The sequence below is a fragment of the Varanus komodoensis genome, unplaced genomic scaffold, assembly GCF_004798865.1.
Source record: "Varanus komodoensis strain SLA01 unplaced genomic scaffold, ASM479886v1 scaffold25, whole genome shotgun sequence".
Lineage (NCBI taxonomy): Eukaryota > Metazoa > Chordata > Lepidosauria > Squamata > Varanidae > Varanus > Varanus komodoensis.
The window spans coordinates 15,580,964-15,599,346 of record NW_025335661.1 but is presented as its reverse complement, the minus strand read 5'-3'; the positions used below and the strand labels follow the sequence as shown (position 1 = coordinate 15,599,346).

The 18,383-nt window shown below is 38.9% G+C and overlaps 1 protein-coding gene across 1 annotated transcript; it reads left to right on the top strand.

Moving 5' to 3' along the window:
* Positions 1–341: 341 nt before the first annotated feature.
* On the top strand, positions 342–17,862 carry SLC33A1 (solute carrier family 33 member 1). Its single transcript, XM_044432975.1, has 6 exons — positions 342–1,634; positions 5,443–5,630; positions 9,715–9,899; positions 11,050–11,167; positions 12,730–12,945; positions 13,281–17,862. Exons 1-6 carry the CDS (start codon positions 863–865, stop codon positions 13,446–13,448), a joined length of 1,647 nt encoding a protein of 548 aa, XP_044288910.1. The 5' UTR covers positions 342–862; the 3' UTR covers positions 13,449–17,862.
* Positions 17,863–18,383: the final 521 nt, after the last annotated feature.

The window sequence follows — 18,383 nt, the reverse complement described above, 5'->3', positions numbered from 1 at the left end:
AACAATCCCTGTCTCGAACCCAACAGCCCGGGGCAAAAAACAAAAACGCATTAAGCGTAACCCCCCACTTCCTTTTCCGCTTTGAACGCCCGCACGCATGCGGTTAACAGGAGGGCGCTCTATCCCTACGTCTTTATGGCGCAACGTTTCGCCCCTTCGCATTGGCCTCTGCGCAAGCTCAATGGGGAAGTGGAAGCACGACGGTCGGTTCGCTGAGCCGGCTCCTGCCCTGGTCAGCAAGAACCGCTCTGGCTCCTCCTCCATCTTCTTTCCCCGCCCCTCTCCCTTTCTTTGATAAGGCCGCTTCTTCGTGACGTCGGCTCGCCCTTAGCCAGTAGGCTAGGACCACGGCTGCTAGGTGCTTAGGTGGGTTTGGAGGTACCTTTGGCGTTGGGTTGCGCTTGCAGTCCGGAAGTTTTAGTGGGTCGTACTGTGCCGGTTTTCGGTGCTCGAAGAATGCTCCCGCGTTGATTTCGCAACTCTCCTGGCGATAAGGAAGTTTTGTGACAGTGACGAGGAAGGAATGATCGCGCCTTTCCAGCTTTGGAGCTTTTTCAGCGAAAACCCATTTCTTCCCAACGCGAAGCGTGACCTTTGAGTGGGGAACTGAGACTTCTGTCCTTGTTTCTGCTGCTCTGCAAGAGATGCTGCTTGAGCACTCAATCTTAACCTTGTTGGCCGAGATCAAAAGCACGGGAGAGGGAGACGAACTATTTCCCTAAGTTCTGGTAATCTGTCCCGGGCAGAGTCGGAAGATTTCCTTGATTTGGTCTGTCGTTTAGGAACGTGTCAAAGGAGCTATTGTAGGGGAAGGAATCCCCTCATTTTCTTTGGAACAACGGCTTTGGACTACATATGCGACATGTCTCCAGCAGTAACCTACAAGGACAGCAGTTTGCAGCGACGGCCTGGCAGAGTCCAAAACTCCCTGGATGTGATGAAGAATGAGCCTTTGCCTCTTGATGTCTATGAAGATGGATGCACTGAGACTGTTGGAGAGGGTGACCAAGAAATGCTCCTTGGAGACCAAAATGTTACACCTGTTGGGTCCCCCAAAGGCTATCGGGCTGAACTTGGCAATATCTTGCTTCTCCTCTTCCTCTATGTGCTTCAGGGTATCCCTCTGGGGCTTGCAGGTAGCATCCCACTCATCTTGCAAAGCAAGAATGTTAGCTACACAGATCAGGCCTTCTTTAGTTTTGTCTTTTGGCCTTTCAGCCTGAAGCTATTGTGGGCTCCCTTGGTGGATGCTGTGTACTTCAAGAACTTTGGTCGTCGAAAGTCTTGGCTTGTGCCCACTCAATACATCTTAGGCCTTTTTATGATGTACCTGTCTGTGCAGGTGGACTCTCTGCTTGGGGAAACAGATGGCAAAAGCCCAGATGTGGTGGCCCTTACTGTGACGTTCTTCTTGTTTGAGTTCCTGGCAGCCACTCAAGACGTAGCTGTAGATGGCTGGGCTTTGACAATGCTTTCCCGGGAGAATGTGGGCTATGCCTCTACTTGTAACTCTGTGGGCCAAACAGCAGGTTACTTCTTGGGAAATGTCCTGTTTTTGGCGCTTGAATCACCTGCATTTTGCAACAAGTATTTGCGCTTTCAGCCTCAACCCAGAGGAATAGTTACACTTTCAGGTATTCATTGAATTGCATATAAGGATACAAATATCACTGGGAGTGTCTTATCTCTCTCTTTTCAAGTGTATATGCCTGTTTCAAGTTAAAAATTGTTTACCTCAAGTGCGGGAGGAAGTGGTGATAGTTTAATTCTGTGTGGGTTGTTTTGTATAGATGCTTAAGAAAATAGTGCAATGACCTTTAGGATTGCTATGTCTTTCCAGCACATCATATTTAGTAGCTGCCTGATCTTTTATGTGTGTTCCTGATACAAAGCCCAGGTGCACAGTTTGTTACAGCATATGCTGTTTCATGCCATATGACAACTGTACCCTTGCATATAGTGTCCAGCCTACCTAGATTGAAAATGTCATAGTGAATTAAAAGAAGCAACAGTCTGCAACTCTGACACACTATATCACCATCATAAGGTTCTTTTGGTGAGGCTAAGCTATCCAGTAGAAGATGTAATAGAATAACAAATATCCTCCTATGTATGTCTTGGACTTCAATACTTCTACTTTCCACATACATGAAAAACTTCTCTATGAAGCATAAAGGAATCACTCTGAGATGCTGGAAGGATGAAGTCCATACCTGTACTGCTTCTGGATACTAATAGCTGGAAAGTTTCTCTCTTACTGAGGTTGGGGTGATAATGAAGCCAATTCTTTGTTCCATCCCTAAGTTGTGTTTCTTGGTTCTGTTAGGATAGGTGACAGATAGTTAGGAATTGGCTTTAAGGGTAAAATATATTTATATCCTGCCTTTTTTCCTTCAAAGGATTCATTATGGCTTACATAATTAGCTTCCTCCTCTCAATCTTATCCTTACAACAAACCTGTGAGGTCAGTTAGGTTGAGAATGACTTTGTGTGGCCCAAAGTCACCTGTGAGCTTTGTGGCCAAGTGGAGATTAGAATCCACTTGGAGAGAGAGCCACTGTCCTGAAATGGTTAAGAGCATGGGACTAGGACTCAGGCAATCTGGGTTCTAGTTCTGCATAGCCAGGGACCCAAGTGAGTGATTTTGGGCCAGTCACAGACTCTCAGACCAACCTGTCTCACAAGGTTGTTGTGGGGATAAGATTGAGAGCAGCAGGAGGAGAATGATATAAGCTGCTTTGAGTTCTTTGTAAGGAAAAAGCTGTGTTTGTGTGTGTGTAATTAATTAAACCCAGATCTCCTGGATCCCAGTCCAACACTCTAAGCAGTATACTGCATTGGTTGCCAATAAAGAATGTAGTCTTTCACCCAAGAAGAGATATAGTAGAGGTGACCAGTCAAAGACTTTTAGCATAACAACCTTAAAAGGATTACTTTGAGGACAAAATGGAGACAAGAAAAGTGTAAGCTGCCTTCAGTTCCTTGCAAAAGGAAGAAAGGTGGGATGTAAATGTAATAAAATAATTTATATTTCCTGCTCCTTTGTTAAAGAGTTCAGGATGATATTCATAAAGTAACCTAATTCTATCCTGTTAGTGAACCATTAAGATATGTTAGGATGAGACCAGCCAAGGCCACAGAGTGTGATCCATGACTAAGCAGGCTGCCGAACTCAGGTCACCACTATCCAAGTTCAGCATTCCATCCATCCCTCTTACATATTTCATTTGCATCTGTACTGCATGTTTTGCTGCATCTGTACAACACATGATTCTGTGCTGATTTTCCACTGACATATAAAGGCCTATCCTATCCTATCATATCCTATCAATTTTTTAGTCTTTTTGCTTTTGAAAGCAAATAAATGAAAGCCCTCCAAAATGTCAGTCCACCTCAGCTCTGGGATTTGCTGCTTAGTAGAAATAATTCTTGTTAATGCTGTTTCTTTCCCCATATGCTTACATCATATTAATTATTTTATCCCATACCTATTTTCTCTTTCTCAGAACTCAAGGTGGCTTAAATAATCCTCCCCCTCTCAGTCTTATTCTCACAACAACTCAGTGAGTTAGGTTAGACTGTCAGTGTCTGACCTAAAGTCACCCAGTGATTTTTGTGGCTAAGAGATGACTAGAAACTGGCTTTCCCATTCGCAGTCTTATGAATGCACTGAACCATTGAATAGTCCAGTAGAATCTGCCACCTTAACTGTTTTGAGTAGTTATAGAAAGCATTAAAATGTACATTTCATGCTACGTCTCTCTTGAGATCTGTTTGCTGATAGAGGAAATTTGTGTGCATGGTCTACATGAGGACTCAGAGAAGAATGTTTGAAATATGCCAGTGACTAGTGTTAATCTACATGATATGCTAAGCCAGTTTGGTTTTGAACCCAATGGGCAGTCCTCCCAGGGAGCCCTAGCAGTGCTCTGGAATAGCTACCTGTGCTTGACCCCCCCCTTCTTGTGATTATGTGCACAGAAAATTGTGTTCATAATTCATAATGTGAGAGCCTGTATGGTGTGATGCTAAGAGTGTCACGCTGGGGAACTGGGAGATCCATGCAACCGTGAAGCTCACTAGCTGACTTTGGGCCAGTCACAAAGCCTCACAAAGTGGTTGTTGGGATAAGAATGGAGCGATGCAAGCCACCTTGAGTTCCTCACAAGAGGAATGAAAATACAATGTAAGGATAAGAACAATATATTACATTCCAAAACACAACATCGTAACATGTTGCGAAGCTCACTTTATTTATTTAAAGATTTTATATACATTCTTAGTGAAAGCTCTCAGAACTGTGTACAGTCAAACATCTTGCAGGCATTTGTCAAGCAGGAGGGTCCAGTGCATATGTGGGCCTCAATTACCCACACTGAGCGAAGGCTGCCCGTGGCCATTGTGCATGGAAAAGTGGGACAGAGCGCCTTTTTCAAAGTATGCTCTAGCTTTGCCAGGAGGTGCCCAGTCTGCCTGTCCTGTCAACTTGACAGGTCCTTTAGAGTGGGAGGAGGGAGGGAATACTTACCTATATCCAGTGCTGGGCACTGTAGCAGGTGAGTGACCTCTGATTTTGGCCAGCAGTTGCCCTATCTGCCCATTACCTACCCCATGGTCCTCATTTTTCAACCCCGATTGCTCTATTTGCACGGCCAGGGAAGTGTGAATGAACAAAATTATTATGAATGCAATGATTTGTGCACATAAGTACAGGACAACGCATTATAAAAGAGGGTGTGCATGGATTTCCCCTCCAGGTTACCACTGACTATGTTCTGTAGTGCAGCTTGTTGTGTCCTATAAATCTTCCCAGTATGTTATAGATGGTAGTACATGATACAACACTGGATTTATCTACTTATCTTGAAAATTGTAAACAGCTATTTTATCAGAAACAGGAACTAGACAATAGATGTTTGAGTGACTTTGGAATGACTGCTTTTTTCTTGTTTTTGTGATTAATTAAAACAATTATAACAAGTTCTCAATTTGTTAAATAATGCAGGTTCCTAGGGTTAGGGATAAAAAGCTTTTCTTAAATGAGTTCTTAAAATGTTGATTGTTCATTTTTACTTAATTTACTTTTTAATGTTGTGGTCCTTGAACCCATTACTATGGAAATTAGTTTGGCAGCTTTCCTACTTGTAAAGATAAAGGTTACTGTGCATAGACAATTGGTTCTGATACAGCACCCCATGAATTTGAATGAGCTGGTGTAGCATAAATGGATTGTGGATTGCAACCCAAAATAAAGTTTGTTAAAGAGAAAGGGTTTTTTTTTTCAAACAAATCTCCATATTTTGATGCTATATTAATTCAGTGATTTCTTGCCACTCAAAGCTAGCCATAGTATGAGTGTAAATTAGTATGTTACCAGCATAAAGTTTCTTTGTATGAAACAGATTTTGAATAATGACTGGAAATACATATGTGTTTTTTCAGATTTCCTGTTTTTCTGGGGTGCTGTTTTCTTAATAACTACTACTTTGGTAGCACTCTTGAAAAAAGAAAATAAAATAAATGTCTCAAAAGAAGAAACAAAAGGCATCATGGATACATACAAGCTGCTTTTCTCAATAGTCAAAATGCCAGCAGTTCTTACATTCAGCGCCTTGATTTTAACAGCAAAGGTGAGTAAATGACTTGCAATTATTAGCAAAAATTTGCCATTTGTATAAGTTGTTATTTACCCAGAGTGACTAAGCCTGTCTTACAAGCCTGTATGAAAGCAAGTGAATTATTAGGAAGAATACTTTGGTTGCTGTCAGTTCACATCACAACCTTTGTTGTTATATTGACATAGTACTCTGGTGCAAGATGTCATGGTGATATAGTTTAGTTGTACCTGTTGTTATGTGGGGAGCTGCTGTCTTTGTTTAGCTATGAAATTTTATAATGATGCCTTGCAATTTATAGGTTGCACAATATGGCAAAATTTGTAGCTTTAGAATTATGGGATGCCACTGGAGCAATGTTGATACAAAACAATATATTTTTCAGATACTGCTTTTGTTGTAATCCTGCCCCATAAATAGCTTGATGTAACATCTGGAAGAGTATATAGGTGTATAAACTGTGTATGTAAACTCTGTAGGCATAATTAAGGATGGTGCTCAATCAAAGGTTCCTCAATGCCCTACACACATCAACTTGTATCTGAGTGGACTCTTCTAGATGTTATGCCCATCATGAAGGTTCGTGATAGTCAAGAGTTCACTGGGCCTAGATGTCCCAAAGGTCTGATCTAAGCCACGTCTGTACAAGAGTGGCAGGCTACACTTGAACCAAAATGGAACCAGACTGTTGGCACATCACATAAAAAGGTGGTGAATTGCTTTCCTCCAGGTTCATTTTAAAAGCTGATGGTAGCCACAAAGCATCTGTTTTGGATTAAATCATCCTGTACAATGGAGATGGAAAAGTTCCTGACTGCACTTATGTATGAAGGGAGAAAATAGGCCATAAGAATAGGCTAGAATATTATAACCAATTAAACAGGCCTAAACACCAAAAAAGAACTTTCACTTTCCAGAGACATCTGGACAGGGACAATGTTGTTTCTGTGCCAATGCTAGAAGCTTTTAGCAATGCTCAAGTTGCTCTAGAGATGGCAAGTGAAAGGGAGGCCCCAAAAAGAGGTATTGCTGTTATACTGGGTGAGTCAAACTGCCCCCACATTGACTGGGGCAATATATGTTGCAGTTCTGACAAACAGGTTAAAATTTTTAGTGTCCTAAATGACTGTGGCCTAGAACAGCTGGTCACAGAAGTGTCCAGAGGGGAGATAATCCTGAATTTAATCCTAGGTAGAATTGCCCAGGACCTGGTAAATGTTGTTGAACTGATTGGAAACAGTGCCCATGGAGCAATCAGATTTAATATACATTTAAGTGGAAAATAGCTGAAAGAATCTGACACAGTTACATTTGACCTCGAAAGAAGAAACTTCTCTAAATGAGAAAGTTGATGGAAAGGAAATTGAAAGGGAGAGTCAAGAGGGTTAAATCCCTTCAAAAGGCTTACAAATTGCTCACAGCCATGAGGTCTAAGAGGTCATCAGCATGGTTAACAAGCAGTGTCAAAGAAGCTACTAGAGAGAAGGGTTCCTTTGGAAAATGGAAGTCTTGCCCAAATTAGGAAAAAAGGGGGGCACAAGCTTGTATTAGAGAGATGCAAGCAGACAATAAGAGATGCAAAATAAATAAATAAATAAAAATAAAAATGGAGGGGGGACATTTCATTAACAATATCAAAGCCAGCAATACAGAATTCTATATACAGTGGTACCTCGGCTCACGAACGCCTTGGTTCACAACCAAATTGGGTCGCAAACAAAAGTTTCATGAAAATTTTGACTTGGGTCGTGAACGCCGCATTGGGTGGCGACCAAGACTGCAGCCATCTCCCCACCCTCCTGAGCGGGGAGATGGCCATGATCGCAGTTGTGTTTGTGCAGGGAAGACGTGCATGATCGCGGCTGTTCTGTGTTGCGCCTGTCTTTCCTGCAGGAGCGCGCCCATGATCACACATGATTCCCTGCACGAATGCAACTGCGATTGTGGCCATGTCCCCGCTTGGGGTGGGGTGGGGAGATGGCCGTGATTGTGCCCGTCTTTCCTCCAGTAGTGCTCCCATGCCAGGATTTCTTTGAGAAGCACCACCCCAACATAACTGTAACAAACAGAGTGTTGAATCTGATGAACGATAACATGGTCTCTCATTTCCAGAGGGTTATGCAGTGCAGGAAAAAACAAGTGACTATAGACAGATTTTTCACCCAAATTGACCCTGCAGCTAAGAGACAATGAAGAGAGGAAACCCCTGAAAGCGATCTCCCCAATGTCCTTATGGAGGGGGACTCTCCCTCAAAACAATAACCTCCCCCCCACCTAGATTAGTATTCTCCACTGTACCGTACTATACTTTGTCACTTTGTTTCAAATTTTTCTGATTTTAAAAAAATAGTTACAGAATGGATTAACCTTATTTCCATCGAACCTTATGGGGAAATTTGACTTGGCTTGCGACCAAAAATTGGCTCACAGCCACATTCAGAGGGGCCAGAATGGATTAACTTTATTTACATTGAATCTTGTGGGGAAATTTGACTTGGTCACAACCAATTTGGGTCACAGCCAGAGTTGTGGAACGGATTAAGTTCGTGAGCCAAGGTATCACTATATACGTATTAGAAGCAAGAAATCAACCAATTAGGAATGATCTGAAATTAGAAGTGGCAGTGAGGTGGCCACATTTGCTGATGGCAGCAACCTATTTAGGGTGGTGAAAACTAAAGGGATGGTGAGGAGCTCTAGGACAATCTCTCTCAGTTGGCAGAAGCACGGTTAGTGGCAAGCATGGCTCAATGTAAATGCAAAATCATGCATGTTGGGGCAAAACAAAATTTCTTAGAAAATTGTGTACAGTCCCGGTCACTGCACTTGAAAAAGGATATCGCAGGGTTGCAAAAAAGTTCAGAGAAGGGCAACTAAATGATCATGGGATTGAAGCAAGTCCCCTATGAGTAACAGTTGTAACTGTTGTTTAGCTTAGAAAAAAGGTAAGCAGAGACATGATAGAGTTGTTCAAAATTATGCATATCTGGTGTAAGTGGATAGGGAGACATTTTTCTCCCTCTCCCATAAACACTAGAGTTCAAGGTCATCACATGAAGCTGATGATTGGGAGATTTGGAATAGATAAAAGGACATACTTCATATAGAGCATAGGTAAACTATGGAATTTACTTCCACGAGCAATAGTGATAGTGAATTTGTATGGCTTTAAAAGTGGCTTCTAGTCTTGATGCCTGGGTGCTTCATCTTGGTATCACAGGCAGTAGGTCCATGTACACCAGCCCTTTGCTGGCTGTTGCCTCTCTATTTGTCACCTTTAAAAGCCCTTTCCTTGGAATTTCTCTGTGGTAAGGAGCCAAAGAGAAGGCCATCCCAACTCATAACCCACAGGGGAAGAGTCTTGTATGAGTGAAAGATGAGTTGGGGCCAGAAAGCAATGCCTTCTCTGCTTTCTTACCTGCAGCTGATCTGGAGCAGGTGTAGGAACAGGAAAGAAAACTTAATGCCCCAATAGTCTCCAAGGTTTTTATTAGGGAAACATACTTTTTAGAAGTAGGCAGAGAGTGGGGAGCTCTGTGGGCACCACAGGAAGTTACTGTGGGTATGGCATTGGGAATCCCTATTGCAATTTAATACTGTGTTCATTTTTCATGTGCTTAGCACACCACTTCATAAGTTTGCTCTCATCTTCATGATGCAGTATCAAATTCGCAATTATATTTTTTGTTGGCCAGTGGCTTGTGAATGCAAGAATAATAGTAAATCACAGTTAGTGCAAACTGCAAGTATCCTCAAAAGCTGTTTAGGTAAATTGCTTTGGTGATGACTCACAAACCATATTCAGATGAAAAACGACATGGTTTGGATTTACATGCTTTGTCATGGTGTCTGAAGGCAGGCAAGCAAGAAATTACTGGGTAAGCAATTAAAAAAATAACCTCAATTGGAAGTCTGGGACTCAGTTTTAGGACATGGTCTTTGGTTTGAATACCATAACCTGTAAGGGACTGGACAAATCATCGTATCAGTACAGCAGAAAAATAAGGCGCTCTTACCAGATTCCTTGTAAATGTGGGAGATTGCAAAATGCGTATTGCACTAATAATCCTATAGATATTCACAAGATCTTATGTTACAGATTGGATTCTCAGCAGCAGATGCAGTAACAGGACTGAAACTGGTAGAAGAAGGAGTACCTAAAGAACACTTAGCTCTGCTTGCTGTTCCAATGGTTCCTCTGCAGATTATATTGCCTCTTGTTATCAGCAAATACACAGCAGGTCCACAGCCCCTGAACACATTTTACAAAGCTATGCCATTTAGGTAACTATATCTTCATTGTTGTACATTTTAGTATACAGCATAATCTGTTAATGTGGAACTGTAATTTTGTAAGCATTAAAAGGAACAAATTGATTTCAGCCATGCCTATCATTAAGTCCCATTAATTTCAGTGCGCTTGCTCTAAGTATGTATGATTAAACTTGAATCCAATGCAATATGATATGCATGCCAGGATTTTACTGGTAAACCTAACCATGTTATAGGCTTGAAATCCATGTCCCCCTGCTGTTCATTATACAATTTATTGTGATGTGAGAGAGCGTTGCAAAATTATACCTTTCAAGAACTGTGGTTGATTAAAACCCCTTTTGTAATAGCACATACTTTTGTTCTCCCAGTTTACTTCAACAGCAAATGAGTTTCCCTGTAAGTAATGCTGTTAGGTATACCAGGAGTAATTTGGAGCATCTGAAACTTTCTGGCCAGTTCATGAAAGTTATTTTTTGGTCTACATCCAGTCATTTCCTTCCAGCCTTTTTGGAGTGGGCAACAGTGGTTTTAAAGCATCCATGTGTGAAATAAGCTGATCTCTGTCTTGCCTGATCTGTGTCATTTTTAACACTAGAATTCTTGTGATCCACCATTGCATGTTTAATTGACAAAGCAAGATGCATAAAGAAGTTCCTTTTATTTTTATTTTATTATTAAATTTTTATCCTGCCTTTTTCCACTGGTAAGAAACTCAAGGAAATCACATGGTCTTTTCCTTCTTTTATCCTTACAACAACCCTGCAAAGTAGGTTAGGCTGAAAGTCAAGTGACGGTCCCTAAGTCACACAGTGAGCTTCATGTCATGAATGGAGACTAGAACATGGATTTCTCAAGACCTAGTCCAGCAACCTAACCACCTCATGAGACTGACTGTGTTTCCTGTTAAAATGTCAGTGTTACATTTTCTTTAGAATATACATTTAAGAAATGTTTTAATCTGTTAAATGTAAGGTGCACCTAGATGCGTATTCTTCACAACCTGCATGTGCTAGGTAGCTTTCTAGAATTAGCCAATGAGTCACCAGTGGACTGTAATCTTCTCTTCTGCTTGTCCATCTCATAAGTTGGCCTTGCGAGGTCCTATAAATATAGTGCAGTTAATCAACTTCAGCTATTTCCCCTCCTCTTTTCACTACAGATTACTGTTTGGATTGGAATTTGCTCTCTTGGTTTGGTGGACTCCCAAAGTAAAATACGAAGGAGGATTTCCCATCTATTACTATATTATATTGTTGCTAAGTTATGCTCTGCATCAGGTATCACCTTGCTATACTTTAGTATATATGCTGACCTTTCTGGATAGATAAAATGTTTGTGTTTTAACCATCCTTATATATGTGAACACTTGTCTTCTGCTCAAAATTTGTGAGTACCTGAATTAGGCACAATTTCCTAAAATATATTTGTCTGTTTATTCCAAATCTTGATTGTAGCTATTAATACAGTCTTAACAGCATTTTTCATACTGTGTCAGCAAAGCAATCCAGCAAAAGGAATTGCATGAGGTAAATTCCTACTGAGGGTGGTTTAGCTTTGAAAAGCATTTTGGGTATCTTCTGTTAGAAAAGAGTCTGTGTTCAAAGTTTTTCATTTTATACATTTTTATAAAAAGAAACACAAAGTCAATGTGATGTGAGTCCATTGAGCTGTGAACAAATCATCTGAATTACTGGAAAACAACCTCAAACTGTCTCATATATTGTGTTACAGGCATTACCAAGCACTAGGCCATTGCTACCCAAAATATGACCATAATACTGGAAATCACTATTTGCTCTGGAACTCTCTGTGAAATTAATATTAATATGTTATTTTACATTGTTACATCCTTGTTTAAAGTCAATTAGGATAAATTAAGGCTGAATTTCTATACCCACTTGCCTAGGAGCAAGCTCCATTGAACTAATTGAGACTTATGTTTGAATAGACATGTAGAACATTTGCTGTAAGCTTTCTTAAAAGACTCTGTAAAGTCTGAACTTTTTATTCATCGCCTTGGTTTTGATGTCAAGATCAGCTGCATTGCTGAATGTCCTCATTCATACATGCTTGAGAGCTTGCATGTGTACAAATGAATCCAGATATATTGAGATCTTTTGTAGAAATGTGATGTGTGCAGAGTAGATTGGCTATTATACTTTGACAAAAAAGAGGATATTAACTCAAAAACTGGAAATTGAAGTATAGATGGTTTCAAATACCATACATATCTATACAAAGACCAAAAAAGTTTAATGCACTCTGCTGCATTGGACACGTACTGTTCATAGAGTTGCCACCAACAATTACAACCTGACTAGGTCCTTTGCAATTCCATCTTGATTTTGGTAAGGCAAAATGTAATAAGATGGCATCACTCACATATTTCTTTGGCCATGGTCCATATTAAGGACTGCTGGTGAGCAGAGAAGAGGAATCACACAATGTGATATCATTTCAGATGTTTCCCTTATAAAGTATCAGGTGGGGTGAAAAGAGGGGATCAAGTTACAAGGTTGCTGTTTTTATTAGCAATTTTGTGGCATGATTAAGCCCATGGCCTGTTGAGTTTTCCTCTAAAAAAAAGTCACCATCTTACTTTTCTCTTTAAGGTACAAGCAGGGAGTCTGTAATATTAGACTTCTGTTTAAGCTCCCAGTAGTTCTCAATAGCTGGAATTTTCTGAAAGAATGTTACCTTTAAACCTGAACTCCATTGTATTTAACAGAGTAAAATGTTAGAAAGCTAATTTAGTAATACTAGACATTTCACCATAACACAGTTAAAGTTTTTCTCTTGCGTTAAATCTCTTTGTGTCTTGTTTGTTATCTTTCTCCAGGTTACAGTATACAGTATATATGTTGCTATAATGGCTTTCAATGCCAAAGTTAGTGACCCACTCATTGGAGGAACATACATGACTTTGCTTAACACACTGTCAAATCTGGGAGGAAATTGGCCTGCCACAGTAGCACTTTGGCTTGTGGATCCACTTACAGTGAAAGAGTGCACTGGGCTTCAGGAACACAGTTGTAGGACTGCAGCTGCTGCAGAAGTAAGTTTGGTATTAGGGAATTCTCCATTCTTCAAAGAGTCTCAATAGAGCGATAAATTATCTTCTATATTTAAAAGCTTTAAGAAGCCAGGTTACTTTGCTTCCTATCTCCTCTGGCCCCCTTACTCTTCAGTATTATGTGCAAGACATTGGCTGAGCTTTTGTTAATGATATAGTTCAAAGCACTAGAATACCAGCTGTGTAATTCACATTGGACAGTTATTTGATATATTTGATATATTTTATATCAAAAGCAGTTTGTTCATCCATAATACTATGTTTTCAATTAATGTGCATATCTAATACCTCCAAACACCCTTCTTTCTTTCTTGCAGCTTTGTGCAAAAGGAGGTGGATCTTGTGCTACTACCATGGATGGTTATTATGTGGAGTCCATAATATGCATGGTTTTGGGGTTTGCTTGGTGGTTGTTTCTTGGACCCAAATTCAAAAAGCTGCAAGATGAGAGACCATCTTCATGGAAATGCAGGAGAACAAGATAATGGAAATGGAATGCTGGACCAAAAGACATTGTTATGGCCTTGTTCCAAAGTTGTACAAGAGAAAAAAATACCTATATTTTTAAAAAACGGTCAGTTTATGTATGCCAAATGACTTTACAAAAAAGTAAAGCCAGGAGAGTAGTGTATGGATCTGTAGTAAACTTTATCTTCCATATCTAAATTTTCCCTTAAGTTTAAAAAGCAAAAACAAAAATTGTACTCCAAAACAGGACTTTTAAACTACATAGCTGTCATGTTAACTTGTGATGGCTGTCTTTTTGTCCTCTGATTGATTTTAATGATATTTCTTAAATCTGCAGATGGGTACCTTGGAACGTTTTTGATTGAATAGAATGGTTGTATGGTTCAAAAATAAGCTATAGAGCAGAAAATCCTCCTGTATTTTTTAATGGTTTCACATTTATATTGCATAGCTTAGTTACACTTTGTGAGAGGAAACAATGAATAGGAAAGATTCTCTCAGATGTGTTCTTCCTGGCTCCTATAAGCTTTAAAGGTTTATAAAAGGCATATTTTTGTAATAGTGACAATTTAGTTTTTTCAAAATGTACACATTTTACTTCAAGGCACTTTGATTTGCAAATAGAAATGATTTCTTCAGTGTAGCATTAGTATCTGAAGGAATGACTCACTGGACTTCCGACAATAATCATACGTAATTGAGAGGCACAGTGGGATATTAAGCAGTCCTGAACAAAAAGGCTTCCCAAAGATTAGGGACAGGCATAAGGTCAGTGAATTCAGTTGGTATGTAGAAAAGACAACTGAATGATTTCTCTAGAACTGAAGATACTACTTGTGCATTTGTGTGCAGAACCCAGTGAGGACTAAGCAAATGAGATTCGGTGCCTTTTGAAAAGAAATTGTTAAAAGGATAATTGGGTGTCTGTGCTGCTGCATTTTAGACCATGCATGTTGTTCTGCCATAACTTAAGTAGCGAGCCTATGCATGTTTAGACAGGAAGAGGTCCAACTCCCAGCATTCTCTGGGACTCCTGCTGGGAGTTGCAGGACCTTTTTCTGACTGAACATGTATAGGAGTGCCCCTTCCTTCTGGTGCCATGGATTTCCTGTGGCTGGTTATTCTGGGAATAATCATTATTCAGAAGACATTTTCATCTTAGTGCCTTAATGATGTACAGTTTGATGCACAGCAAATGAAAAGGGGCACTAAATAGTATGTTGGATGTATTTTGTACATCTTTCATAATACTATTTAATATACCTTCTATTACTATTTACATAATACCTTCCAAAGGTATCACAGCCTAGTGTCATAGTTAGGATACTGGAATGAAATGCTGAATATTAATATCAAAGGTATTTTCTTAATTTTATTGGTTATGTTAGGAGGTTAGTTCTTTCTGAAATGGGATATTCTCGATTCCAAGAGAACATAGATAATTCACTTTGTACAGTTTTTCTTTCATAGCTCTTTTCAGAATGTAAATAAACATTAAGCCTTTTAGAAAAGGAAGCTAACACATACTTAAGCATGCTAACTTGTCCATAGAAATGCATAGGACTTGTTTCCAAAGAAATGGAGATAGACTCAAGGGGTTAAAAGAAGCTTTACACTACAAGCAGAGAGAGAACTCTTGTTAGCCTTATTCCTCCACATGAAGAATGAAGTTGCCCACGCCTCAGCAGTATCTAATCTAAGTCACCAAAAACTTAGGCACTGGTACTGGGATTTATTTCAGGGTATTACTGTTACCTGGTTTATGGACTTTGGTAATAGGCTGCAGCCTTGAAACATATTTTATTTGGAGCGGCTTAGAACAGTTTCTCCAAATAAAACTATACTTGGAACAATGCTAGAAGTCTATTACCTTGAAACAAGCTGCTCCAAAAATACTGTTTCAAAATCCCAGCCTACCATGAAATAGTGAAATAGCAAAACACTGATTGAATCCATGGCCCTAAACAAAATTGAATCTGAGTAATAGTGTTCCATTTACTGATTAATTAATTATAAATTTATCTGTGGGCACTTTTGGGTTATGATCTGTAGCTAGGCAGTAAGTTTTGAGATGTTGAAGGCATGATACACTATCTGTTGGCCATCCTTATCGCGTTTGGGGTTTGCAGATTTTTTCCTCTTGGCATATTCCTACATAGGGGTAGTATTTTATCTTCATTTTGGAATATATTTCAGATGAATAATCAGACCTGTTTACTTGAATGAAAATCCATAGCACTCTGTGAAACACTTCTCCTTTTTGTCCATTGTTTGCAATAGCCAAATTCTGTTTGCCTTAAATTAGATCTATCTTCATTGGCTGGTTAAGCACAAATATAATGTTAGTTTCAGTACTTCTTACATAAATTAGGTTATTTAATGGCTTTAGCATAGTTTTATTGTTGCTCCATTTATTTCTTGTTTTGTGATAACATAAATAGAAGACCAGTTTATCGAAAAAGAAAATTCCTTAATGGTCTCTACACAGCATTTGAGAGATGATACTTCTAGAAAAGTGTGTAAGGGCTGTAGAACATGCACAATAAATTATCTAGATAACCTTTTTATATTGTCGTATTACTGTTTATACAATGTGCCAAGATGAATAAAGGCTATGTATTTAAACAAATGTCTGGTACTGAAAAGTAAATTCTTTAAATGTGTAACCTACACTAAAACCCAGAATGAATAGCAATGCTGGACTAAGATTTGAAAAGGCAGCTGAACTGTAATGGCTGGGACCCAAAGAACTATTCAAGGTGGACTTTGGATTATGTTGTTCAAAGAATAGCATCTCTCCCCTTGAAAATCCGAGTTAATTATAAAATGCAATCAACTTTCAAAACAGCTCACAGCATACCATTCTGTTCTACAAGGTTAAAAAAAAGTCAAGAATCTTACTGTGCATGCCCAAACCCTCTGGAATCTAAATAGATCTTTTGCCTAACCTATAGATATTCCACCTGTGTTGATTAGTGTAATTATTTTTGTTGTTGTTACTAAAATATAGTCTCAGTATATACCATTGAGAGATGAATAAAATGATCCTTCCTCAATATTATGTTCCTAAGGGTTACAAACACATGTGCTTATACAGTGAATCCAAGGGCAAGTTAGCATTACCTTTTCAATTCATTGGAATTTGTACTCTTAACATTTCATTTACTGTCTTTGGGCATTGGTCACTGATATGGTTTGCAGAAGTATTTCTGGGGATTTAAAAACATTCTGAGGGCCACCACCTGCTACAGCAGGGATATGAATCTATGGGACTACAAGTTAAATAGTTCATGAACTGAAGCATCAGCATTTTCACGAATTGTAATTGCGTGTAATTGCTGCTCATTTTCAGGATAATGAGAAAGTGAAAATCTGATGCTTTTTAACTCTTATCAAATGGGAACAAAAGAGTGATAATTATTGAAAGCTATCTGCAGTGTGTGGAAAGGTAAATTAATTATGCCAACTGCTGTAGTTTTAGTGCAGGATAGAAATGCTTTAAATTGCTGAGAAAAAAAAATCAAATTTAAAGTCTGGTTGAATTTCACTGCAATTTTATTAAATGGGGTGTTCACTTAATAGAGATAAATGATAATATGCAATAGTCTTAGTATGTAATTGCTTCCCATTTTCAGGATAATGATACATTCCGGATAGCAGTTTTGAGCATTCAGGCCGTCAAGTAGAATTACCTCATGAAAACTGGAACATGTGATCTCATTTGTGTTCTAAGGTTCACAAGACAACATTTCTTGTAATAATCACCTTATGTTGAAGGAAAAATCTAAGGAAGAAGGAAGGATACTGAGCTGTGAGAAGAGTATTATTTGATAATGACTGTATGAGCTTCTTATCTTCTCAATCTTATCCAGCACTTTGCAATGCTGTCTTCATTGTCATTATTAAATTTACAAAGCCTTGCTACTGTTTCTGGGTTTGCTGTCGGCTATAAATATAATGGTTTTTGCCTGGATAACTCTATGAATTATATACTCTACTTGTATCTTCAGAGTTACATTGGAAATGACCAGATGTTATTTGTAATTAAAAAATCTTAGAAGAAACTTAAGTAGATTGAGGCAAATTATATACAAACAAGGTGTACATAGTTGTTGCAGAAAAGGTATTACAATATTGCTCAAATGGACCTCTGCAAATATTTGTGGGAAAGCTAAGAAGTCTATTAAAACAATGTAATTAATTACAATGACTGTAAAATAGAGATAATGTATATGCTGGATTACTTCTGAGTTTTGTTTTTTTCCTGTATGATTTGCTGTAAATTATTCAGTGTTATATTAAAATTGCTTTTACTTTTGCAGTGATGGTTAATAGTTTTGACGATGAAAACAAGTCTGTTGGTGCATAGACAATTAAAAATGGTAGGCTTATAAAATGCAACCCATATAATTATATAATTTCACTATTCTACCAAAAGTGTTTGGGTTTTCCTTTACACTGAGGCTTATAAAATGTTTTAAATCATGTTACTTGATAAATAACTTGATAAATCACAGTATAATTTTCTTGTTGGAAGTTCTGTTTATGGAAACAGAAGAACATACAGCAGGACCCCTGTATCTGCTGCTCCATTTACTACATTTTCACTTCATTGGGGTTGAGCTCTATGCAAAAGAGAAATCGTAAAGTGCCATAGAGAAGTCATTAAGTGCTTCTTTTAAGTGAAAGTTCTCAATAGGGAAATGAGAAAAATTGTATGCAGAAGTTGCTAGGTAAGAACACCATCCTAAAGAAAAAAAATATACAAAGAGTAAATAGTGTTTGCTATAATCCGTGGTTTCAGAGGTCTGCTGTGGGGCTAGGAACTTGTTCCTGTGGAGACAGGGGTCCTGCTGTTGGAAATTCCATTTTTTGTTTCAGTATGGTTCCAATTTTAATTTTCACTTGCATATTGATTGGTGTAGCTGGAAGGATTTGCCCCACTGAATAAC

Bases quoted from the DNA above. Each gene is read 5' to 3' on its own strand.
- SLC33A1 (XM_044432975.1), top strand. From the start codon at position 863: ATGTCTCCAGCAGTAACCTACAAGGACAGCAGTTTGCAGCGACGGCCT. The intron at 11,168-12,729 runs GTATCACCTTGC...ATCTTTCTCCAG, and splicing joins TAAGTTATGCTCTGCATCAG to GTTACAGTATACAGTATATA. The intron at 12,946-13,280 runs GTAAGTTTGGTA...TCTTTCTTGCAG, and splicing joins GGACTGCAGCTGCTGCAGAA to CTTTGTGCAAAAGGAGGTGG.